The 26,937-nt window shown below is 42.3% G+C and overlaps 2 protein-coding genes across 8 annotated transcripts in view; one reads left to right on the top strand and one right to left on the bottom strand.

Moving 5' to 3' along the window:
- The window catches only part of ninl (ninein-like), a 148,453-nt gene extending 145,370 nt beyond the window's left edge, over window positions 1–3,083 (top strand). For 6 of the 7 annotated variants that reach the window (XM_070890052.1, XM_070890056.1, XM_070890054.1 and 3 more), the window contains one exon: window positions 734–3,083. In XM_070890052.1, coding sequence (XP_070746153.1) covers window positions 734–922 — 189 coding nt within the window. In that variant the 3' untranslated portion in view covers window positions 923–3,083. The remainder of the gene's footprint in view (window positions 1–733) is intronic. The other variant, XM_070890057.1, reaches the window with a different exon arrangement.
- Window positions 1,872–26,937, bottom strand: gins1 (GINS complex subunit 1 (Psf1 homolog)). The gene is made up of 7 exons (XM_070890060.1): window positions 26,751–26,937; window positions 17,612–17,676; window positions 12,670–12,768; window positions 9,728–9,818; window positions 4,688–4,804; window positions 3,323–3,397; window positions 1,872–2,586 (listed from the first exon to the last, which is right to left on the bottom strand). Exons 1-7 carry the CDS (start codon window positions 26,823–26,825, stop codon window positions 2,518–2,520), a joined length of 591 nt encoding a protein of 196 aa, XP_070746161.1. The 5' UTR covers window positions 26,826–26,937; the 3' UTR covers window positions 1,872–2,517.

The raw sequence follows: 26,937 nt of genomic DNA, 5'->3' as shown, positions 1-26,937 counted from the left end.
ACAGAAACAAACTAACAAAATATGCATTTCCTTTCATATGTGATGTGTATCAGAATTACGTGCCGCCAATATTTCTAAATGCAGCATTTATAGGCTAAAACAAGCTTATTCACTTGTGAAGCTGCTCCTGGCTTTGGAGCAGCTTTAAAATAAGGTTTGTTTCATTGTCGAGATGTGAGGTGAATTCCTTTCAATGTTGTACCCAGATGTGAAACTATATTTCTAATTTATCAAAACTATTGTAAAGACTCTGCTATAATAAATTCCGGCATTTGTTTGGCCAGACTGTAATTGAGACAGATGCACTGTTAAAGATTGCTGACCCACATTGGCTCCTGACCAGGCAACGCCTTGATTTTACAATTCTCATCCTTGTTTTCAAATCTCTCCATAACCTCCTCCAGCCCGACAACTGTCATCTCTCTGCTCCTCCAATTCTGGTCTTCTGCACATCCAAAACTTTAATTGCTCCATCATTGGCAACTGTGCCTTCAGCTGCCAATGCCTCAAGTTCTGGAATTCCCTTCCTAAACCTCTCTCCACCTATAAGACACTCCTTAAAACCAACCTCTCCAATCAAGCTTTTGGTTACCTAAGCTCCTTGTGTGGCTTGGTGTTAAATTTTGTCTACTGTTCCTGTGCAGTGTCTTGGGCTGTTTTACTACATTGAAGGCACTATTATAAATGCAAGTTTTTGATGGTGAAGAATTGATTTGCATTTTTTGGCCTGCAGTTTGCCAAGAATGCCAAGTCTGACTTGATGTTGAAGGACTTGTATGTGGAGAACGCCCAGTTGATGAAAGCGTTGCAGATTACGGAGCAGCGGCAGAAGGGCGCTGAGAAAAAGAACTTCTTGCTGGACGAGAAAATTGCAGCTTTGAATAGACTACTGAGAAAAATTGCTCCAGCCTCACTTTCCTAATGGTGGCTGTGGCACTTAAATATATATAGTGTTTCATTCCAATGTAATTAGCCCTGTAAAATCAACAAAATAACCAACTAAAAAGTCACGTTCTGTCTTGATATTCTATTGAGATTTTTTAAACCTCAATCTTGCAATGCTGGAGAGGGGAGGGCTTACAGATTTATTTATAAACAAATAGTTTGGAATTGTTTATTTTCTATCCCTTCTCTCCTGAAGGCTGTGACTTGTACTGCAGGGGAATGCTATCCAGAGATAGATTAGCATGTTAGATGGGAGGGCGAAAAGCATAAATAGATTTAATTTCCCTGTTGTCAGTTCAGTTGTTTCTGCTGGCAGTTTTTTCATTAATAGAATTCGTGCCAGCAGCAGGAGAGGCTACTGATCGAACATTCAATGCTACTTGTGACTGTAACCTGTCTACACCCCAGTGTTGCTGTTTCTAACCTGCCCCTCACCTCACCTAGTGCTGCTCCCCTACTGTTTCCCTTTTCTTAGTCTCCTATTTGTGAAAGTCAGGGTGAGAGGAATGGAATGGATGAGGAACCATATGGGCTCCTTGTTTAATAGTGATTCTGCCTGACAATCAAAAGTGATCCACTTGCTAGCTGTGAAACAAAATTACAATTCATTGCTCCAATTAGTTAGATGCCCCTGATCGAGGGCACTGACTCTAGTGCTGAGTAGGACAATTGTTTATACATATAGATTACAAACTCTCCCACTCAATAAATCAAGTCTGATGTGTTTCCAGGGAATAACTGCATGAGTGTGGTAGAACCTTTTCAGTGGCTTCTTCATCATGTATGTGAGATCTTGCATAATGTCCTTGATTTTTTTTTACTGAAGTAGTTGATTGCTCCTGTATAATATATAAAATGTACAGTTATGAAAACTGTACAAATGTTCAGTTATTTGATAAGACAATTTGTAAATGCTGACCATGCTGTACAGAAACTCAGGTTCTATTTAACTGACTGATACCATTTTGATGAAAACATTTTATAAAATCAAAATATATTATTTAAATTGATTTGGATTAAAGGGTATTGTTTGTCTAAGGTTGCAATATTCAGTCACTTGCTCCCCTCCCCCAGTTTAAGTATGCAGTCTCACTTCAGGTTCATACAGCTACAGCAGACCAGTGCTGAGTTGCGTGCTCCCAGAGCACAATTGTGCTTTGTAAATATCCACATACCCTATCTTTTTTCCATTTGTAATTGTAGTGACTGACAAAGACCAACAACTAGTCTGAAGCAAAAGTTAAACTACGAATCACTGAGCAGCAAGTTTCCTTATTCCACTGCCTAAAATCTACAAGGCTTTGATATTCCTCTGCCGTCTTAAACATGAACACGCAAAGCTTGTGAACCTTTCCCCAACAACTACACTTTCTACATAAAGGAGAATCCGTGTGATTAAAGCCAACAGTTGAGGAATTTTTCAATGTGCTGTCAAACTAGCAAGGGTGACGTTCACAGGTAAATCATATTTTAGCTTAAAGTCTACACGATACAGACAATACACATCAAAGCAATAGACCAAGCAAGCTAAAGTAACAAGACCAAATGGTGGTTTTCTTCAAACTGGTATTTTCAGGACAGCACGTGTTCCAAGATTCCTTGACGAATTAATTGTTCACACTTCCATCTGGGCATAAAATGCTGAAAGAAAACAATACAAATAACATTAACAAAGTATTTACTTTTCTTCTGGTGGAGAGCAAGAAAGAATGTGTACAACAACTCCATGTATGTGACCCAAATCCTTGGATTTCCTTAATGTGAAGAGTATTTTGCTAGGCCACATCTTCTGGTGATTGTAGCCAATCAGGAACTCACATTGTGAAAATAGGTTACAGATACCAAGAATCAGGAGAATAGAGAGAAAATTGGTCAGGCATAGAGAGACCTCTAGTGGTAAAAATTCTGTAAATCGAGTTTTTGGAATGACAAAAAAATGCTAATTGAGACTCGAATCCAATCTATAAATTTTACAACATGGAATGTTAGACACACTAGCAGTAGACAGAAGTGAAAATTCTCACACTGGTACAGGGAAGGATGTTAATATGGAGGTGGATCAGGAAGAGCTTCACTCTGATCTACCCTGTGAATATTTAATGTGGATACTAGGTGCCAGAAAAATAAATATTTTCCATTATCTACACCAATGTTTTTTGGTGACTTTTCCTGCTCATCAAGGTGATCCATTTTCTACCACTCTGCTTAAAATGGAAGTAGCCAGAGCATGTTCTCAAACACACACTTCCTAACATTTGCCACAAATATGTTCCAAACACAGACCACAGACCCTCTTATTCCAAAATCTACCTGTGGTGGGAGAAGGGGAAAAGGAATTTACAGAGCAAGGTTTGCAGAAAGCAGTCTCAAGTATTACCTGGCTGTTTTTTTTCAAAAGCACTGTAGTACCATCATCAATTTCATATTCGCCGTAATCTTTTAAACACCTCACCTGCAGGGGGGAAAGAAAATTCACAAATTGCACACAACAACTTGCATTTACATAGTACCTTTATGTAGTAATATGTCCCAAGGCACATCACAGGAGCAATCACCGAGCTACAAGGAGATATTGGGACAGGTGACCAAAAGCTTGGTCAAAGAGGCAGGCTTTAAAGAGCATCTCCAGGAGAAAGAGTCAATGAGGTTTAGGGAGAGAAAGAGAGAGTTTAGGGACTAGGCAGCAGAAGACACATCTGCCAATGGTGGGGAGAAGGAACTCGGGGATGTACAGGAGGCCAGAGTTGGAGGAACGCAGAGTTCTGAGGATTGTGGGGCTGGAGGAGGTTAGAGAGATAGGGAGGGGCAAGACCATGGAAGGATTTGAACACAAGGTGCTGGACTGGGCCAATGTCGGTCAGCGAGCACAGGGGTGATTGGTGAACGTTAGCGATCTGCAGTAATTCCTGTTCCTTGTTTATTGAAATAGTTTTTCTTACAAAAAGAAAATCTAAAAAAGGAAACAAATTGATCAATGAATGGCTGCCTAAATCATTCTCCACCCTGTATAATGGGAATAAATTGTATAAAATCAAATTCTGGCACCGCATGGTACACGAGTTCACAACTGCACGGCGAGTTATCAATGTTGGCCGTATCATAGTAAGGAGACACTGGGCACGAGCTTGGCACAGTGCATTGAGGGGGCAGCACAGCATTAGTCAGAATGGCTGTAGCAAAGACCCGGGACTAAGTCACCGATCCACACAAATATGTAACATGCGGAGACCGCAGGAGGGGGAGAAAGTTAACAATATAATAGTATCATAATAAAGAATATATACAAGTTGCCTGACATTAAGGAATAACCACATGCTTTGAACTGAAATTGAGTTAATAGAGACGAAAGCAAAATACGGTGGATGCTGAAATCTGAAATAAAAACAGAATGCTGGAAATCTCAGCAGGTCAGGCAGCGTCTGTGGAGAGAGAAACAAGAGTTAATGTTTCAGGTCGACGACCCTTCCTCAGAATATGGGAGACACTGGAGCTTGAGAAAAATGTTCCAGGAGGGAAGTGTCATTTAAGTGACAAAACCATAAAATTGATTAGACTGGTCGTTGCTTTACACGCAGATTCATTCAAGAATTCTGATGAATCAGTTCACTAGACAACGCAGCATCTTATTTTATTAGAAATGGATGTCTCATACACTTCAGGAGCTGAATGGACCAACATCCCTATAAACATCCAAGGGTGACCTGTGTGCACTGAGCACTAAACCTCAAGTTACAATACTTACCTCGATAAACAGACTTTTTGGAGGTTTCATATCTTGAGTTATGTCCAGCCCTTCGTCTCCTCCAATGGACCTCATGTAAGTGGCAAGTGACTTTTTGTACTGGTTGAACCATTCTGTCTGCAGTGAAGAAAGAATCAAAGCTGATGCAAAGGAACTCCTGAAACTGAATAATTCAAGGAATAGCAGTGCTGAGCGCAAAAGTACCCTGCAAAGTGAATCCTTTGCATTGGGACACTCCGAAAATCAACATTCGGACATTTTACTTGTTAGGAGAAACAAAAAGACAACTTTTTAAACAAATTCAAAAGTTCTGCTTTGCTCCACTAGTTTTTAGTGATGGTCATTTAATTCATTCTCGGGATATGAGGGGGTGGTCGCTGGTAAGGCTGGCATGTACTGCCCATCCCTAGTTGTCCTCAAGGTGGTGGGAGCAGGCCACCTTGAACCACTGCAATTTTCTTTTTTGTAGCAGTTTGAGTGGCTTGCTAGGCCACCTCAGAAGGCAGTTAAGAGTCAACCACGTTGATGTGGGGCTGGAGTCACATAGGCTAGACCGGGTAAGGACGGCAGGTTTCCTTCCCTAAAGGACAGGAGTGAATCAGTTGGGTTAACTCACACGAGAACTCATGTTCTCTGGATTATTAGTCCAATAACATAACCACTACACTACCGTACCCTTTAATGTGGAATTATGAAAACTGAATAACAATTACTTGCATGTATAAAGCACCTTCAATGCAGTAAAATGTCCCCAGGTGCTGCACAGGAGCGATTATCAAACCACATAAGGAGATATTAGGACAGGTGAAGTGGTAGGTATTAAGGAGCGTTTTAAAGAAGGAGCAAGAGGTAGAGAGGTGTAGAGGTTTAGGGAAGGCATGCCAAAGCTTAGGGCCGTGGCAGCTGAAGGCATGACTGCCAATGGTTGTGCGAAGAAAATTGGGGATGCACAAGACGTCCGAAGTAGAGGAATGTCGTGTTCTCGAGAGGTTGTGGGGCTGGAGGAGATTACAGAGAGAGTGGGGCGAGGCCATGGAGGGATTTGAATACAAGGATGAAAACTTTAAATTCAAAGTGTTGTCAGACCAAGAACGAATGTAGGTCAGCGAGCACAGGGGTGATGGGTGAACGGGACTTGGTGAGTTAGGATACAGGCAGCAGAGTTTTGGATTAGCTCAAGTTTACCCAGCGTGCAAGGTGAGAGCACTGGAATAGTTGAGTCTAGTGGTAACAACAGCACGGATGAGGGTTTCAGCAGATGAGAGGTGACAGGGGCAGAGACGGGTGATGTTACAGAGGTGAAAGTAGGCAGTCTTGGTGATGGATGATGGCGATGATATGGGGTCGGGAACTCGGCATAGAACGCCAATGTTGCAAACAGTCTGGTTCAACCAGATCTTTCATCATTGTGACACTTGCAGCGTAATATATAGAAATGTTTAAACCACTGTCCAAACAACCACAGTGCTGGACTCACCAGAAGAACCAAAACATGAAATGGTAACATAAATCTTCACTTGAATGCTCTAACTCAGCAGATTTTACTAGTTCTTCCCTGGTCACAACAGAGTACTGGGGGAGGGGGGGCGGTGTGTATCAGGGAGGAAATACTTCCAACGGCCACATCTACTCATCCTACATCCTACTGGACCTGACGGCCTACATCCTAGGATTCTAAAAGAGGTGGCTGCAGAGATAGTGGATGCATTGGTTTTGATCTTTCAAAATTCCCTAGATTCTAGAACAGTCCTAGCGGATTGGAAGGTAGCAAGTGTAACCCCGCTATTCAAGAAAGGAAGGAAAGAGAAAACAGGGAACTACAGGCCAGTTAGCCTGATATCAGTCATCAGGAAAATGTTGGAATTCATTGTTAAGGAATTGGATCAGGGCACTTAGATAATCATAACATGATTAGGCAGAGTCAACATGGTTTTATGAAAGGGAACTATAGGGGCAGAATTTCCGACGTCCCAGGCCAGCACAAAGTTTCTACGGACCCGGGAAGGCATCGGAAAAGCCGGTTTTCCGATCCGTCAAGCTGGAGCTTGACAGATGATCCACAGATCAGGAGCGAGGACAGTTGTACGTGGAAGTTTGGGCTATTTATCCATATCTTGCACGACAAATGTCCTCAAAGCTCTTGTGCCTGAAAAAGCAGGTGCATAGCCTACTGTTACAGGCATAAGAGTTTAAAAACATAGAAAAAACATGATTCAAATAAAAATTTAACACATTTATGTTAGAACCCTGCCCATTCAGATTATGTTATTTTAAACCCCAAACTCTAACTTTAAAAAAAAAAATCAGTAATTTATTTTCTTTAAAAAACATGTAATTTCTATTAGTTTATTGTGCGAGGTGTTTTTTGAAATGTTTTATGTATTGTGTGTGTTTTGGGGTTTTTCTCATTCATAGTAATAGGGGTTTCGTAACTTACGAATCTTCTATTACAATGAATGAGAAAATACTTACCTGTGACTGGGTGTCCAGGCACACGTGACTCCTGCGGATGTCCCAATGTGCACGCGCTGCACTTCGCAGGGAGAGGAGGCTTGTGGATCGGGAGTTCCAGCGGGCAAGTGCGCATTTTATTTCTATTCTTTATTGATTTGCCCGCAGGAAGTCCTCCTCGGAATTTCTGCCCGAGTTTTTTGAGGATGTAACTAGCAGGGTAGATAAAGAGAAGATAGGTTGAGTAGGTTGGGCCTATACACATTGGAGTTCAGAAAAATGAGAGGTGATCTTATCGAAACATATAAGATAATGAGGGGGCTCGACAAGGTGGATGCAGTGAAGATATTTCCACTCATAGGGGAAACTAAAACTAGGGGACATAGTTTCAGAATAAGGGACCGCCCATTTAAAACAGAGATGAGGAGAAATTTCTTCTCTCAGAGGATTGTAAACCTATGGAATTCTCTGCCCCAGAAAGCTGTGGAGGCTGGGTCATTGAATATATTTAAGGCGGAGATGGACAGATTTTTGAGTGATAAGGGAATAAAGGGTTATGGGGAGCGGGCAGGGAAGTGGAGCTGAGTCCATGATCAGATCAGCCATGATCTTATTGAATGGCGGAGCAGGCTCAATGGGCCAAATGGCCTTCTCCTGAGCCTATTTCTTATGTTCTTAATCTTACCCATGATTCTCTGTGGGCATGGTTAGAGGCTGCTCAAATGTACGCAAAAGCAGTTTTGACTAGGCTCAGGTAACAAGCTGCCACAGGCTGCTAGTGAAGGTCAAATTGTTAAATAACATGCAGAGTAGAAATTAGAGTTCGTTCAACAAAACTAATTACAAAGATATTTGAACTATAGTTAGTATAAAGAAATATAAATTAAGGCAGATCATTGGAGTTAAGGTACCCATTTGATAGATTAAAGTGAGGTAGTCTGGGCACCATCCAAGACGAGAGACACAGTGTGAAATGGGCCCTTGGTATCAGACCAGGCACTACTTGTTAGGAGTAAAAGAGATAAGGTGAATTCCAGTGAGGTAAAAGAATGTACAACATGGATTAAGTAGGGTTGATGGAAAATTACTGGAAGCATGTGTGGCCAAGATACTACGTCTGGCCCGAGTGACAATGTTGTTTGACCAACTTTCACACCCTCTAGATTCCCCCAAGGATCCATCTTTGGTCCCCTCCTTTACATACTGCCCCTAGGCGACATCATCCAGACAGGAGGGTCACATTCCACATGTATGATGCCGACACCCAGCTCCACCTCTCTCAACTGCTCCATCGACCCTTGTCCGACAAGCTGCTCGACGAACATCCAGCTACACGTTGGGACCGAAGCCATCACCTTCATGCCTGCCACAAAACCTGCACTCTTGTCATTGTCTCAGCTTGAACCAGATTGTTCCCAATTTTGATCCCAACCCGAGTGCTCAACCCCATATCCTCACCGCCCATTACACATCATTGCTCGCCTCTGTTCCCATCTCAGTCCAGCTTCCCTGCCATTATCACCTCCAGACACAACTATTCCAATGTTATCCAGGCTGGTTTTCCATCCTCCACTGTCCATGAACTCTACCGCATCCAAAACTCTGCTGCCTGTATCCTAGCCCACACCAAGTCCCAGTCGCCCATCATTTCTGTCCTTTCTGACTGGCTCCTGGTTGCCCAATGGCTCAAATTTAAAATTCTCATCCTTGCGTTTAAATCCCTCCATCTCTGTAACCTCCTCCAGCCCGACAACTCTCCCTTCCAACTTCGGCCTCGTGTGTATTTTCCATCTTCTTTCGAGACCATACCTTCAGCTGCCCAGATCCCACTCTCTGGAATTCCCTCCCTAAACCTCTCCCATCTCCTTTAAGACACTCTTCAAATCCTACCTCCGACTAAGCTTTTGGTCACTTGTCCTAATATCTCCTTATATGGCTTGGCATCCCCCCACCACCCCCGCATCTCTGAAGCGTCTTGCGATGTTCTAACACGTTAACGGTGCAATGTACATGCAAGTCGTTGAGGAAAGGATATTGGAGGAATGGAAAAGGTGCAATGTGGAGTTACTAGGATGATACCAGGGATGAAAGAATTGAAAAGCTGGGACTGTAATTACTAGATTGAGGGGGGGCAATTACAAAAAGGAGTGTTCAAAGTTTTGAAAGGGTTTAAGAAGGTAAATAGTGAAAGATTATTTCTGCTGGTCAGTGAATCACTAACAAAGGGTGTGAATTTAAGATTAGCATGATAAAACATCAAGACACATTTCCACACAAAGGTTGATCAGAATATGGAACTTGTTGCTGTGAGCAGCTAAAGGGAACACTTAAGAGGGGAAATATTAAAAAAGGTCCTGGGATAAGAACAGGGAACTGGAATTAGAGCAAATAGCTATGATGTGGAGCTAGCACAGGCACAGATATGAATGGCCTCCTATGCTGAAATCTCCTTGGTTCTATGAAAATGCAAAATTAAATTAGCCAACGCTACACAAAAAGGGCTTAGGACAGGGAGTTGGATGGGCTGAATGGCTTTTCCTCATTCCCACATTTTTAGGTTCTTGACAATCTGTTTTAAAGTAGCCTTACTTCCTCAGCAGCAAAATGGAACCGGATTCCTGACGGTAGAACACTTCCATATTCCCACCTCAACGATCGAATCCGCAATAAACGGTCATATCTGTTGAGGAGAAAACAGGTTAATTTTTTTTTAAGTTTGATCCCTTTCCTCTATTTTTTCCCCCCTTCACTTCTCTTCTGAAGGCAGCTATTCATACTGGCTCCCCACAGGCCTCGGCCACCCATTATCTCGCTCATTCATCTGCAGTGGACGTTGGCAGGCTATTTAACTGTGGGGCCTGATCCTGTGCTTGCCTGACATCAGCACACAAATACCTCCAGGGCAGTCAGTGCATGGTAATCAGGAGTGGATACCCTGGCTGATTTCCCCCCTCCCTTTCCCAGAAACATTGCTGCCAACTGAAGCACCTCACTGCCGTCTTGAAGTCTGGACACCCCTCTGTAACCTCATCCAGCCCTCCAACTCTGGCCTCTTGGGAATGCCCCACCATCAGCGACTGTACTTTCAGCTGCCTAGCACTCAGCTCTGGAATTCCCTCTCTCCTCTAAGACACTCCTTAAAATCTACATCTGTCCCAAAGCCCCCTTCTTTGGTTTGGAGTCCATTTCTGTCTGATTACGGTCCTGTGAAACACCTTGGGACATTTTACTATCTTAAAAGGTGCTATAAAAATCCAAGTTGTTGGCACTGGATTCTCTTCACCGGATTTTACAAAAGGTAACAATGACACATACAAACTTTTGAAAAGACTTTCATTCAACAATGACACCTGAAAACAACACACAGATTAGGTTGGCTTTGTCTCTTTCCCCATAATCTTACTATCCAATAATTCCTGGTAGAAAAAGTGTGCAGTGTGGATATCATATGAGGATACCCTCATGATATATTGCCCATCGTTGCTGAAACACTAATTCATGCTTTCATTAGTTCAAAGATTGATTGCTCAAAGGCTCTCACTGGCCTTCACTTTCACTTTCATTTGTGGCAGTTAATCCAGAAGTCTGGTCCATATTCTAGCCATGTTCTACTGGCTCCGCGTATCCCACTGAATCAATGTCTGGATCCCTTCATTGCTTCACAGCAATGGTCGCCTGCAGTCCATACCCTACAAGCGCTAATAGTGAGTCCTCTGACTCACTATTAGGACTTGTTCCCTGTTCCAATGTTGGACACTGATCTTGCAGTCACTAATCTCAAATTCTCCCCTAAATCCACTCCACCTAATTACGGCTTCTCCCCGCTTTCAAGTCTCGTAAAAATCCATCTCTGACCAGATTTTCAGTATTCCCCTCAAACTCTACATTTTCCTGTTCAGTGTCCATCTCTTAAAAACAGTCAACACATTCCTTTTATAAGAGGGACAGCTATATAAATGTAATTTGTCGCAGGCTAGGCTTATACATGGAATATTGCTATTAGAACAAGGCACAAGAGCATGCCCATGGAACTGTACCTTAGCAAAAGCCACTTCCTAAAATTAATGGGAATTAAACATTGCAGGGTATAAGATATTTAGAAAAGATAAAGAGGGAAAAAGGAGGTGGAGTAGCTATACTTGTTAGGGATAACATAATGGCAATAGAAAAAAAGTGACGCAGCTATTAACAAGACAAAAATAGAATCCATATGTTAGAGATAAAAGATGATAGGTGTAGTCTACATACCACCTAATAGTGGAAGGGAGGTGGAGGACAAAATATGCAAACAAATTAGGGAAAAAACACAAGAATAATCATGGGGGATTTCAACTACCGATATTAATTGGACAGAAGATTGTTACTTTGAGGGGGAGAGTCTCGGTAGGGTAGAAGAACAAAGGGATCTCGGAGTACAAATATACAAAATCACCGAAAGTTGCAACACAGGTTAGCAAGGCATAAAAAAAACCAAGCACTAGGGTTTATTTCTAAAGGGATAGAATTGAAAAATAGGAAATTATGTTAAACCTATATCAAAACTTGGTTAGACTACATACAATTCTGGTCGCCATATTATAAAAAGGATATATAGATGCACTGGAGAGGGAGCAAAGAAGATTTACAAGAATGATACCAGAAATGCGAGGGAATTCGTATCAGGAAAGGATGAACAGGCTGGGTATCTTTTCACTTGAAAAAAGGCTAAGGATGATCTAATAAAGATCTTTAAAATGATGAAAGGTTTTGATAGAGTGGATACAGAGAGAATGTTTCCACTTGTGGGGAAGATCAAAACTAGAGGCCATCAATATAAAATTGTCACCAAAAAATCCAATAGGGAATTCAGAAGAAACTTCTTTATCCAAGAGTGGTGAGAATGTGGAACTCTGTACCATAGGGAGTGGTTGAAGTGATTAGTATAGATGCAATTAAGGGGAGGATAGACAAGCATATGAGGGAGAAGGGAATAGAGGGTTATGCTGATAGATTTAGATGAGGAAAAACAGGAAGAGGCTAGAGCAGAGCATAAACGCAGCATGGACTGGTTGGGCTAATGGCCTGTTTCTGTGCTGTATATCCTAGGTAAAAAAAAAAGGGGGGCAGGGGAAAGAGAAGAGATTTTAAAATAATCTGTTGGAGGATGGTCTCTTAGTCGCAGGTCTTGTTCCATCGGCTCATAATGCCTCATTAACAGTCACTAATCTAACCAAAGTGCAGAAGGAATAAATTAACATTTAAGTGTTTGTCATTAATTATATCCAACATGAATAAAATGGGAAGTGTTTGGACAGTGGCCGATGCTTTGTGGTGCCTTTATATAATAACTTATTTATATAGCGGCTTTAACGTAGTAAAACTTCCCAAGGCGCTTTATATCTGGAAATAAAGCAGCAAGTTGTGCCAAGGTGGTTTCCTCATGATGACAGATATTTACATTGGAGAACTGAATATTAGAAACCAATCTGATGCCAAGAGTACAAACCCCAGGACCCCCCCTCCTTCAGTACAAGTAATACACTGGGACATACAGGTATGCTAAAACGCAGCGTTTATTCCTCAGCAAACAGCAGTGACGAAACTTGATTGTTGGAATTAAGTCTGTCCTTCCATCAGATTTAGCCTCATTTCTGCAAAAAAAAAGAAATAAATATTTTAACTTGTTCATTAAATGCAAAAATAATTTAACGTAGAAGGTTTAGAATTATCAGAAGCATGTGTCCGGTTCAGTAATGTGTTTCAAGTGCTGAAGAGTCTTTACCAAATTAAAACGCTGCCCGAGTTGTACACTTGTCTTGTCACGGGTATATTCCCTCAGTGACAGTGGCAGATGAAGGTCAGAGTGAAATATATTACCATCAGTCTCAGCGCCTCCCTTGGCTGCAGTTAAACATGTGGAGAATGGCAATGTCACTTACCGTAGTGACTGCTCCTCGGCTAATGTGGAGCAAATCGAAGTGTTTCACTTGTCCCCAACAGTGGAGCATCACACTGTCTGGATTAAGCATTGCATTCGGACTGAGCATTATAGCCAAGGGAACTAATTTCAGAACTAGCCTTCAAAATACTTAATGAGATTCAACTACTTAAGAAATGGTCAGAACTTTATAAAGTACAAATTGAAGAAAATATCAAGATATAAAAACTCTGTCAAAATATAGTAAGGAGCTAATAAGCAAGAACTATTAGCTGAACAATTCAAATTCTGTTTTTATTACAGCAGGGATAGGGGGCGGGGGTTCCAGGATTTTCACCGATGTATTAGGGATCAAATCCTACAAATCCATCCAGTTTTTGATGAAAACATTAGTTGCCTTGGCAATAAAGAAAATTGTAGACGTATAGCTTTAAAAAAAACTATTCCCAGAGTCTGCTGGAACAGTCACAACGCCCCCAGTAACACAAATTATTGAGAAAGTAGATGCTGAACAGCTACATTCTGTCTTGTGACCTGAATATTTTGACCTTGCCTGAAAAATAAATTGTTCAACCGGTACACAAACTACGAGACACAATTAGAAGCCAAGTATTAGAAGGATGATCAGGGCTGGGAACTCAACGTCCAAGGGTATTCAACATTCAGGAAGGATAGAATAAAAGGAAAAGGAGGTCGGGTAGCATTGCTGGTTAAAGAGGAGATTAATGCAATAGTTAGGAAGGACATTAGCTTGGATGATGTGGAATCTATATGGGTAGAGCTGCAGAACACCAAAGGGCAAAAAACGTTAGTGGGAGTTGTGTACAGACCTCCAAACAGTAGTGGTGATGTTGGGGAGGGCATCAAACAGGAAATTAGGGGTGCATGCAATAAAGGTGCAGCAGTTATCATGGGTGACTTTAAGATGCATATAGATTGGGCTAACCAAACTGGAAGCAATACGATGGAGGAGGATTTCCTGGCGTGCATAAGGGATGGTTTTCTAGACCAATATGTCGAGGAACCAACTAGGGGGGAGGCCATCTTAGACTGGGTGTTGTGTAATGAGAGAGGATTAATTAGCAATCTCGTTGTGCGAGGCCCCTTGGGGAAGAGTGACCATAATAGGGTGGAATTCTACATTAGGATGGAGAATGAAACAGTTAATTCAGAGACCATGGTCCAGAACTTAAAGAAGGGTAACTTTGAAAGTATGAGGCGTGAATTGGCTAGGATAGGTTGGCGAATGATACTTAAGGGGTTGACAGTGGATGGGCAATGGCAGACATTTAGAGACCGCATGGATGAACTACAACAACTGTACATCCCTGTCTGGCGTAAAAATAAAAAAGGGAAGGTGGCTCAACCGTGGCTATCAAGGGAAATCAGGGATAGTATTAAAGCCAAGGAAGTGGCATACAAATTGGCCAGAAATAGCAGCAAACCCGGGGACTGGGAGAAATTTAGAACTCAGCAGAGGAGGACAAAGGGTTTGATTAGGGTAGGGAAAATAGAGTACGAGAGGAAGCTTGCAGGGAACACTAAAACGGACTGCAAAAGCTTCTATAGATATGTAAAGAGAAAAAGGTTAGTAAAGACAAACGTAGGTCCCCTGCAGTCAGAATCAGGGGAAGTCATAATGGGGAACAAAGAAATGGCAGACCAATTGAACATGTACTTTGGTTCGGTATTCACTAAGGAGGACACAAACAACCTTTTGGATATAAAAGGGGTCAGAGGGTCTAGTAAGAAGGAGGAACTGAGGGACATCCTTATTAGTCAGGAAATTGTGTTGGGGAAATTGATGGGATTGAAGGCCGATAAATCCCCAGGGCCTGATGGACTGCATCCCAGAGTACTTAAGGAGGTGGCCTTGGAAATAGCGGATGCATTGACAGTCATTTTCCAACATTCCATTGACTCTGGATCAGTTCCTATGGAGTGGAGGGTAGCCAATGTAACCCCATTTTTTTAAAAAGGAGGGAGAGAGAAAACAGGGAATTATAGACTGGTCAGCCTGACATCGGTAGTGGGTAAAATGATGGAATCAATTATTAAGGATGTCATAGCAGCACATTTGGAAAGAGGTGACATGATAGGTCCAAGTCAGCATGGATTTGTGAAAGGGAAATCATGCTTGACAAATCTTCTGGAATTTTTTGAGGATGTTTCCAGTAGAGTGGACAAGGGAGAACCAGTTGATGTGGTGTATTTGGACTTTCAGAAGGCTTTCGACAAGATCCCACACAAGAGATTAATGTGCAAAGTTAAAGCACATGGGATTGGGGGTAGTATGCTGACGTGGATTGAGAATTGGTTGACAGACAATGAAGCAAAGAGCAGGAGTAAATGGGTTCTTTTCAGAATGGCAGGCAGTGACTAGTGGGGTACCGCAAGGTTCTGTGCTGGGGCCCTAGCTGTTTACATTGTACATTAATGATTTAAACGAGGGGATTAAATGTAGTATCTCCAAATTTGCGGATGACACTAAGTTGGGTGACAGTGTGAGCTGCGAGGAGGATGCTATGAGGCTGCAGAGTGACTTGGATAGATTAGGTGGGTGGGCAAATGCATGGCAGATGAAGTATAATGTGGATAAATGTGAGGTTATCCACTTTGGTGGTAAAAACAGAGAGACAGACTATTATCTGAATGGTGACAGATTAGGAAAAGGGGAGGTGCAACGACACCTGGGTGTCATCAGTCATTGAAGGTTGGCATGCAGGTACAGCAGGCAGTTAAGAAAGCGAATGGCATGTTGGCCTTCATAGTGAGGGGATTTGAGTACAGGGGCAGGGAGGTGTTGCTACAGTTGTACAGGGCCTTGGTGAGGCCACACCTGGAGTATTGTGTACAGTTTTGGTCTCCTAACTTGAGGAAGGACATTCTTGCTATTGAGGGAGTGCAGCGAAGGTTCACCAGACTGATTCCCGGGATGGCGGGACTGACCTATCAAGAAAGACTGGATCAACTGGGCTTGTATTCACTGGAGTTCAGAAGAATGAGAGGGGCTCTCATAGAAACGTTTAAAATTCTGACGGGTTTAGACAGGTTATATGCAGGAAGAATGTTCCCAATGTTGAGGAAGTCCAGAACCAGGGGTCACAGTCTAAGGATAAGGGGTAAGCCATTTAGGACCGAGATGAGGAGAAACTTCTTCACCCAGAGAGTGGTGAACCTGTGGAATTCTCTACCACAGAAAGTTGTTGAGGCCAATTCACTAAATATATTCAAAAGGGAGTTAGATGTAGTCCTTACTACTAGTGGGATCAAGGGGTATGGCGAGAAAGCAGGAATGGGGTACTGAAGTTGCATGTTCAGCCATGAACTCATTGAATGGCGGTGCAGGCTCGAAGGGCCAAACGGCCTATTCCTGCACCTAGTTTCTATGTTTCTATTCATCATCACAAATCAACCTGGCCTGTGAACAGTTTGTGAGCATATTTTAATTAAAAATATCTGTCCAGATACATTGAGAAATAGCACCAATTTCAATGTAAACATAGCATCCAAAGTTGTATCATAGCAATAACATTGTTTTGATGATGACTGCACTGTCTTTCAGAATGATTCCAGTTTGCATGTCTCATAGGTACAGAGATAGCTTATAAACCTACCATAAATGCTGAGATTTAAGTTAAAAAAAATCAAATCAAAGTGCTTGCTGGTGCTGAGAACCAAGGTGATACTGCGGATTTTAAGGTGTAGATTTACTGTATTCTGTAAAACTGGCTCCCGTTGTTCACTAAAACATTGTCATCTCTAGCTAATAATTTTGTATGTCTGCATATTTGTATAAGAATCAGAAATGGATATTTTTTTTTAATATAGTGTGGATTTTGATTCCCAGAACCCAATCTGTTCCTGTTCATGCGACTTCTGTTAAGCTAACCATTAAATATGCATCAAATCACTGAAAGGATCCTTTTGATGAATTTTAATTGTCAGTTGCCTGATTAACTTAAAAAGGAACTTTAATGGGTTAAACCAGGACTCTGAAGAATTCAGGAGATTCAAACAGTTCATGCTGATCGGGGTAAGTTCTCAATGAAGGAACGCATGTGCTGGAGAAAGAGAAAGGAGACCATGGATGCTGTGTATTATTAAAGGACTCAGCATTGACAGATGATTTCATTTCTTCAGATGGTGAAAGGATTATTAACCCCCTTATGAACATTGCTAATTAAATTTAATATTTTGACTTGATAACATTACCAAATTTATTTCTCAATGCAACTGCAGCTACTTCCGTTCCTCTCGCTTGCAAAGAAAACTCTGGTCTAGGTTTACATTCGACCAATGTGAAGAGTGGTTTTATAGTGTGAAATGCATCAATCCAGTATGCAGATCACTGAAACTACAAGTAATTGGTAATCTTTCAGGTCACGCAAACTCCGCTGGGATAGATTTCTGAAAAGGTATAGGTTCTAGTTCGTAGGGGACATGAAGCTATTGTTGAGAACCAGTTGTACAATCATTTTCATAGATTAACCTCGGTGTTATACTCAAAGTTAATCTGCTCGCCAGCACATGAAACACACACAAAATAAACTTACACATCAGTTTGGTTCTGTTCATACAGGGCTTTCATCTCTTCAAGGACTTGTCTGATACCATCCTCCTACAAGAAATAGATTAGATTTGAGTAAATCAGCAGTTTCTACAAGGCCAGATACACTTCATTTGCCACTTTAACTGATGCCACATAATCTAACAAGGACATGATTATACATAGAATTTATAGCACAGAAACAGGCCTAACTGGTTTGTGCCAGTGTTTTTATCTCCATCCAATTCTTTCAGCACATCTTTCTATTCCGTTCTCCCTCATGTGCTTATCTAGCTTTCCTCTTAAATGCATCACTTTAAATTCTCAAATTGCCACGGTTGGAAGTGAACTCTTTGGATTGCTAGTCCAGTAACATGATCATTACATGACTGTAACCCTAATATTACAGCTGTTCATTGATCCCTCTCTGTACCCTTTCCTCAACATATTTCACTACTATTTCTTCACGCTTGGAAGTCATGGCAGGCCAGTTTGTTATTTCACATCAACAGCGAATAGTTGACCTGCTTTACAACCACCCACAAAAGTCAATGAAAAAAGATAAAATCGGGCAAGATGTAGAACAGGCTGCTGGTTTTAAGCTACTACCCAAAGCTGATTTCACCTCGAGTGAAAAAGCACCAAGTTCACTTACTTCAATTTGTCTTGTAGTACAATAGTTTTCTCCCCATCTCTTTTCCAAGTAGTGAATCCTTACTGGAGTAAACATAGAAAATAGGTGCAGGAGTAGGCTATTCGGCCCTTCGAGCCTGCACCACCATTCAATATAATCATGGCTGATCATGCAACTTCAGTACCCCATTCCTGCTTTCTCTCCATACCCCTTGATCCCTTTAGCCGTAAGGGCCACATCTAACTCCCTTTTGAATATATCTAATGAACTGGCCTCAACAACTTTCTGTGGTAGAGAATTCCACTGGTTCACAATTCTCTGAGTGAAGAAGTTTCTCCCCATCTCGGTCCTAAATGGTTTACCCCCTTATCCTTAGACTGTGACCCCTGGTTCTGGACTTCCCCAACATCGGAAACATTCTTCCTGCATCTAACCTGTCCAATCCCATCAGAATTTTATGTTTCTATGAGATCCCCTCTCATTCTTCTAAATTCCAGTGAATATAAGCCTAGTCGATCCAGTCTTTCTTCATATGTCAGTCCTGCCATCCCGGGAATCAGTCTGGTGAACCTTCGCTGCACTCCCTCAATAGCAAGAATGTCCTTCCTTAGATTAGGAAACCTAAACTGTATACAATATTCAAGGTGTGGCCTCACCAAGGCCCTGTACAACTGCAGTAAGACCTCCCTGCTCCTATACTCAAATCCTCTTGCTATGAAGGTCAACATGCCATTTGCCTTCTTCACCGCCTGCTGTACCTTCATGCTAACTTTCAATGACTGATGTCTCATTGCACCTCCCCTTTTCCTAATCTGTCACCATTCAGATAATATTCTGCCTTCCTGTTTTTGTCACCAAAGTGGATAACCTCACATTTATCTACATTACACTACATCTGTCATGCATTTGCCCACTCACCTAACCTGTCCAAGTCACCCTGCAGCCTCTTAGCATCTTCCTCACAGCTTACACTGCCACCCAGCTTAGTGTCATCTGCAAACTTGGAGATATTACATTCAATTCCTTCGTCTAAATCATTGAGCTCTACAGGCACCAAGCAACTCTCATAATTCACCCAAGCGACCATTATTGTCAGCTTCTCAACAGCAAGCGTTTGCAAAGACACCCACAACCAAACCCAATCCTGCCTGCATCCTAAATCCACAAGCACATTTCCAGCAGAGGTCACTAGATTCTGATTCGGTACCCTGGCCGATTTCACATTCCCGAACACAGGGACGCTAAGGGCAGTTTTAGCCTCCCTGCTGTCACTTTTGACCGATCACATAACTCAGCCCATGGAAGGATCTCCTGGTCTGCATGGCTTAGCTGTACTGTGGATAAACTCACCAAAACCACTGACATATTACAACAACATCTTGCATTTGCAGTGCCTTTAATGTTGTAAAACATCCCAAGGCGCTTCGCAGGAGCGTTATCAAACAAAATTTGGTGAGCCACATAAGGAGATATTAGGACAGGTGACCAAAAGCTTGGTCAAAAGGGTAGATTTTAAGGAGGGGAGAGAGAGAGAGAGAGAGAGAGAGAGAGAGAGAGAGAGAGAGAGGGTTAGGGAGGGAATGCCAGAGCTTTCGGCCTCAGCAGTTGAAGGCAAGGTGCGATGATAATTAGGGATGCGCAACAGATTGCGGAGGGTTGTAGAGCTGGAGGAGGTTAGGGATAGGGAGGGGCAAGGCCATGGAGGGATTTGAAAACAAGGATGAGAATTTTAAAATCGAGACGCTCCCTTACTAGGAGCCAATGTAGGTCAGCAAGCACTGGGGTGAGGAGTGAACGGGACTTGGTGCGAGTTAGCATATGGGCAGCAGAATTTAAAATGAGCTCAGGTTTACAGAGGATGCAAGATAAAAACTAGATACAAACAAACAAATATGCTGGAAACATTCATCAGAGCATGCATCTGCGAAGAGAACAGACAAGTTAATATTTTAGATATAGACACTTCATCAGAATTGGTCCAATGAAGAATATTTCTTGTCTGTTATCTTCACAGATACTCACTGTTGTATGTTCCCAGCACTTTTCTTGTTTCAGATGTCCAGCAGATGGAGTTTTTTTTGCATAAAAGAAAAATCATCTTCAGCATAAGAGCAGCCCATTTTGTAGAAAAATACTGAACAAAACAAAATAACAGACCCGAAAAGGTTCCAATATAAACACCAACGGTCATAATGCAAGGACATCCTGAGATCCCAATCCTGCAATCCTAAAACTGGCAATCACTTTGCTCACCATGACCCTTCGTCATTTACTTTGTAATTAACTATTTTTATTAAATTATCAATCTTCTCTCAAGAATGATGACGTTTATTAGAGTTTATTAAATTTGCATGGCATGGTGCTCAGATTTAAGGGCTCTCAAAAGCTCTTATTCCAGAGCCTAGGGCTCAATTTTTGTTTTATAGCTTTTTCAACCCACTGTTTCTGACTCAGTGCAGTCTTAAAAACTGGTAGATTGTGAGCAGGGAATAACATAAAATGATAGTGAGAGTGGACTTCAAGATAGTGGGACACCTTGAACAGACTAATTAGAATGCTTATTTATAAATTGAACAAGTTTTGATAAATCATTGAAATTTCATACTGGTTGGATAGATTTAAAACTTTGATGCAAGAAATAGCAACGAGATCATAACAGGAGGAGAACAGTTGAGAGGAAGGGAAGCTACAAAGCTCACATTTCAATAGATCAAAGCTCCACAGGCTTCACTGCAGCACTGGGCCGTGGATTTTTCATTCTTGTCCAACGGATTAATAGTTCGGAGATTAACTTTTGTGACAGCGAGTTAGAATCTTTACAGCTCAAATCTGGTTCAAATTTAGCCTATATGGATGGGATGAAAATACTTGGTGCCGCAGATGTGACACCTTGCAGTATCTAGCTGATGCTTTCAGGCACTTATAGTCACATGATAATTATTGAGAGAGAAAGACCGTTCGACCCATGTTAGTTAGTTCATCCATCCTGAAAGACCATTGTATTTAAAATAATTTTATGGTTTTCACCTCAACTACTCTAATTGGAAGGCCATTCCACATCTCGATGATGCAACATGGGTGGCTGACTCAACACGTCCAGCCAATAGAAATATAGAAACATAGAAAATAGGTGCAGGAGTAGGCCATTCGGCCCTTCGAGCCAGCACCGCCATTCAATGAGTTCATGGCTGAACATGCAACTTCAGTACCCCATTCCTGCTTTCTCGCCATACCCCTTGATCCCCCTAGTAGTAAGGACTACATCTAACTCCTTTTTGAATATATTTAGTGAATTGGCCTCAACAACTTTCTGTGGTAGAGAATTCCACAGGTTCACCACTCTCTGGGTGAAGAAGTTTCTCCTCATCTCGGTCCTAAATGGCTTACCCCTTATCCTTAGACTGTGACCACTGGTTCTGGACTTCCCCAACATTAATAAGAACATAAGAATTAGGAACAGAAGTAGGCCATCTAGCCCCTCGAGCCTGCTCCGCCATTCAACAAGATCATGGCTGATCTGGCCGTGGACTCAGCTCCACTTACCCGTCCGCTCCCTATAACCCTTAATTCCCTTATTGGTTAAAAAATGCAGTATAACAATTAACAAAGCTAATAAAACGTTGACATTGTGACTTCCTGCCAAAACAGTAGAATAATCAAACTGTATAGTACTGATTACACCTTACCTCGAGTACCATGTCCACTTTTGGTCACAGGCACAAGTTAGACATTCCAAGTACTGGAGTGCAGCGATGAGTCACAAGGCTGATTACCAGTTGGGGCTCTGAGCTATGAGGAAAGACTGGAGATTTTTTTTACATTTCTAGAGTACCTTTCAGAGTAGACATCCAAGATATTTTATAGGGAGGTATATAAGATGTCTACCTGGTTTTTAAAAAGGTGAGACCAGAAAGTTACTTAAAATTAAACTGGAAGAGTAGGAAAAGGCAACACAAGTTAAAACTAGTAAAAGGCAAATTTAGGACGGATATCAGGAAGTTCTTCAGAGTGATCATTACATGGAATTGACTTCCAGATATTGTATTAGTGGTAAAAACCCTGTAATCATTTAAACTAATTATTGAATATTGCGGGGGGGGGGGGGGGGGGGGATGACTTCATCTTTCTGGCTGGATTAACTAAAATAGGTCAAACAGCCCTCCTCATCAGTACTGATCATATGACTGTGTGTGTGAATAACTTCCCAATATCGTCCTAAGTATACCTTTAAATAGTTTGAATATGTACTCTTGTTCTACGGTATTGATTTAGTAATTTTAATGATCTACCTTTGCCATACCATTTACTATCTTATTAATCAATCTCCTGCACACCTGGAATCAAGGCCAAATCTTAGGGAAGTTTGGGAAGCAGAGAAGTAGAATTGATTGGACCATAGGAGTTTCTCTGCCGTACAGGCTGAGGAGCTGTGAGATTCAAATCAGTGGCGTCACAACGTCACCACTGGTAGAAGATTGTAATGAGAAAGAACTTTATGTCAGCAGTTTCCATTAAAATTGTGAACATAGAAATTTATAATGGACAAATGTTGACAATGTGGCAAAAACATGACAACAGGAAGTAAAGTTTTGTATACTCAGATAGATATTTCTGAAAGGTCACTTCTCAGTTGCTTCTTTTCAAGGCTGAAAAGCTCAAATTTCTCCTCTTACCTCACATGTCAGTCTTTTGATGCTAGGGAACAACATTGTGGCTCTGAAATTTTCTTGCATCTAGGCGACAACAGCTGGACAAGGTGTTCAAGCTGTGGTCTGACCAAAGCATGATACAGTTTGAGCATGACTTGCTTTGTTTTATGTTTCAGAATTTTTGTAACTTTGTCCCTCCATCACGGAAATTGAAGCATCGTGTTTTAAAACAGTAAATTAGCTATTTTTGTAAATGCAAAAGACTGCAGGCATTGAAGAGATACATTGAAGCTAGACAACCCAGTTTGTGGGATGTCACAGCTAAATATTTTTCAAATTGCTACAACGAGGGCCAATTGTCTGATCCCAAGTCTATCAGCAAGGATCAACGGTAAGTTAAGCAATTAGTTATCCTGTCTCAAGTGGCCAACAATTATTCACATCCAATGTGGTGAGGAAGATTCTATTCATGTGGATGCTGGCTTCTCTTTCCCGTCGGCTTTTAGGGTTCAGAATTTACAAACAGCAACAAAATAAAACCATGTTCAGGCGAAGTCAAGTTTTAAACAAGAGGCTGCAAATTGTACGCCCGGGTATTGATGCATCAGAGCTCCAAACCAAGATGCAGGAGGTCGGTTTTAGCAGTTAGAAATAGTTTAGAAAGAAAGGCAATGTCAAAAAACATTTAGCTGAAAGGGACAGGGTATGTGATTTATCATTTCTACTCCCCATTTTTTTTTGAGGAGAGAAGCGAGATCGAGTGAAATGGAATATTGCAACTTAATGATTCTTGGGTGGTGTAGTCTTGAGGCACTTCTCAGCACCCCCCTTCAAAGAGACTGGAGAAGTGCATGCAAAGACACGTGATCAGAACGGACGATCATGTCTTTTCCACAAGGGGATCCTAATGTTACACCCCTGGTTTAGGCTATGGGCACTCTGGAATGCAAGATCCTCAGACCACTTATAGGAGTGACCATACTAAGACAGTTAAGAGTGAATAGCTAAGTCAGATCTCAAACTTGACAACAGTGACTTGTATTTTACTGTTTTGGCTATATAGTTCAGGCTTTGATTTCCTTTGTTGATTGCTGCTCTGCAGTGTTTAGACACAAGCAGACTCTACTGCGAATCCTAGAACGCTCTCCGCTCCATCATTAGCCATTACCGTTCATAGCGTACCTATGTTGCCCATTCCCCCGCATCCCTGTGTAGTACTTCACACTTGCTTCTATTAACTTTCATCTGCTATTGATCTACCCACTTACACATTTGGTCCAAATCATTTGCCAAACTTCCTCCTCATAATCAAATGCCTCTGCTAATTTGGTACTATCTGCAAACATATTCCACTGGTGCAGCTAAATGACGATAGACAAATCTCCTTCCATCAGCTACACACTCCATACTGTGCAGATATCGCCAAAATGTGCAGATATCTAGGAAGAGATATCCCAGTAAGACCAACACCTCAATGAAAGAAAATGGGACATTGTTTTCTCTGCTCTCTCTCGAGTGGACGTAGAAGATCCCATGCCACTATTTTGAAGAAGTGCAGGGGAGTTCTCCCTGGTGTCCTGGCCAACATTTATCCCTCAATCAACATCACTAAAATCAGGTTATCTGGTCATTATCACAGTGCTGTTTGTGAGAGCTTGCTGTGTGCAAATTGGCTGCCGCATTTCCTACATTACAGTGACAACACTTAATTGGCTGTGAAGCACTTTAGCAATAGCTAGAGCAAATAGGGTGTTGGGGTGTATCTATAGGACAATTAAGTACAAGACAAGGCGTACTGTTTTGTCTTTGCACAAGACCTTAGTCATGCCGTACTTGGAATACTGTGTCCAGTTTTGGTCTCATCACATGGGATTGAGGCTATGGAAAAGGTGCAGAAGTGGGCCACCAGATTAATTCCAAGTCTAAAGCATCTTAGTTATCGAGACAGGCTAAAAGAGTTGGGACTCTATACCTTCGAGCAGCGTTGACTTGGGGGGGGAGGATCTGATTGAGGTTTATAAGATAATGAAGGGAATAGATTGTGTTCCAGTTGACAGTTTATTTCAATTAAATAAGTTAGGCAGGACCAGGAGGCACAAATTTAAGTTGTATAGGGCTAGATCGATGTTAGATGTCAGGAGGTGAGTCTTTTCCCCAGAGAATAGTAGACCCTTGGAACAAGCTGCCGTTTCATGTGTTGGATGCAGACTCATTGAATTCCTTTAAGCAAAAGCTGGATTTGTTTCTGGCTGTGGCGGAGATCAACTCTTACAGAAGGCAAGTACTGCAGGGAATTCAAGGCCAGCATGATCTTCTGGACTAGTTTCAATCACCTATATGAGTGAGAGAGGAATTACACAAGGTATCACAATTGTGTGAGACAGGCTCAATGGACCAGATGGTCTTTACTTGTTCGTCATTGCTCATATGTCCTGACATCATGAAAAGTGCTACATAAATGCAAGTCTTTCTTATGTTGGCCACCTGCGGATCAACTTCCAAGCTTCTCCAAAGAACAATAAGTTGTGGTAGCAATGAATCATCATTATAGGCCATCCCTCGTAATCGAGGAAGACTGCTTCCATTCTTAAAATGAGTTCTTAGGTGGCTGAACAGTCCAATACGAGAACCAACAGTCCCTGTCATAGGTGGGACAGATAGTCATTGAGGGAAGGGGTGGGTGGGACAGGTTTGTCGCACGCTCTTTCCGCTGCCTGCACTTGATTTCTGCATGCTCTCGGCGATGAGACTCGAGGTGTTCAGCGCCCTCCCGGATGCACTTCCTCCACTTAGGGCAGACTTTGGCCAGGGTCTCCCAGGTGTCAGTAGGGATGTTGCACTTTATCAGGGAGGCTTTGAGGGTGCCCTTGTAACGTTTTCTCTGCCCACCTTTGGCTCGTTTGCCGTGAAGGAGTTCCGAGTAGAGCGCTTGCTTTGGGAGTCTCGTGTCTGGCATGTGAACAACGTGGCCTGCCCAGCGGAGCTGATCAAGTGTGGTCAGTGCTTCAATGCTGGGGATGTTGGCCTGGTCGTAGACTCTAATGTTGGTGTGTCTGTCCTCCCAGGGGATTTGTAGGATCTAGCGGAGACATCGTTGGTGGTATTTCTGTACATGGTGTATGTCTCTGAGCCATACAAGAGGACGGGTATTACTACAGCCCTGTAGACCATGAGCTTGGTGGCAGATTTGAGGGCCTGGTCTTCAAACACTTTCTTCCTCAGGCGGCCGAAGGCTGCACTGGAGGCGGTGTTGAATCTCGTCGTCAATGTCTGCTATTGTTGATAAGAGGCTCCCGAGGTATGGGAAATGGTCCACGTTGTCCAGGGCTGCGCTGTGGATCTTGATGACTGGGGGGCAGTGCTGAGCGGCGGGGGCAGGTTGGTGGAGGACTTTTGTCTTATGGATGTTTAGCGTAAGGCCTATGCTTTCGTACGCCTCAGTAAATATGTCCACTATGTCCTGGAGTTCAGCCTCTGAATAGAGGGGAAGGGACGATAAGTCGGCGTTGTTGTTGTCGTCTAAGATTCCCGCTGCTATAACGCCGTGCTGATACCAATGAGACTGATTTTAACCAAAGGGAAAAGACAGAGGACATCGATAACTTCAAAGTGCTGACATCGTGCCATTTGGCGTTAGTGGATGGGGGTGCAGGCGATTAGGGGGAGAAACCTGGTCAAATTTATCTGTTTTGTTTTATAACACTGCTGTGAAGCGCCTTAGGGCGTTTTATTACGTTAAAGGCGCTATACAAATACAAGTTGTGGTTGTTATTATTGACAACGCGTTGCCACTGGACGCGTCCTTGAACAATACGATTGAGCGTCTTTTAGCAAAACTATCTTGAACATTCTGCGGTACTCACATTAAAAGCGGGCAACTGTCCGTCCGCAGCTCGCTGTAGCTCCCGGATCAGCTCTATGGCCTTTTCACAAAACATTACTTCCACCAGTAACACCACCGCACGGTGACACCGGCAACATTGACTAACAGACAGACAGACAAACGACCTTTCACCGGCTGCCGGCCACCATTAAACGGACGCCCAAAGC

This window comes from Pristiophorus japonicus, chromosome 9 (genome assembly GCF_044704955.1).
Source record: "Pristiophorus japonicus isolate sPriJap1 chromosome 9, sPriJap1.hap1, whole genome shotgun sequence".
Lineage (NCBI taxonomy): Eukaryota > Metazoa > Chordata > Chondrichthyes > Pristiophoridae > Pristiophorus > Pristiophorus japonicus.
Note: the sequence above shows the minus strand (reverse complement) of the source record. Positions and strands in the feature narration are given on the sequence as shown.

Bases quoted from the DNA above. Each gene is read 5' to 3' on its own strand.
- gins1 (XM_070890060.1), bottom strand. From the start codon at position 26,825: ATGTTTTGTGAAAAGGCCATAGAGCTGATCCGGGAGCTACAGCGAGCT. The intron at 17,677-26,750 runs GTGAGTACCGCA...TATTTCTTGTAG, and splicing joins GACAGTTGCCCGCTTTTAAT to GAGGATGGTATCAGACAAGT. The intron at 9,819-12,669 runs GTATGTCCCAGT...TCTCCTCAACAG, and splicing joins CGCTGCGTTTTAGCATACCT to ATATGACCGTTTATTGCGGA.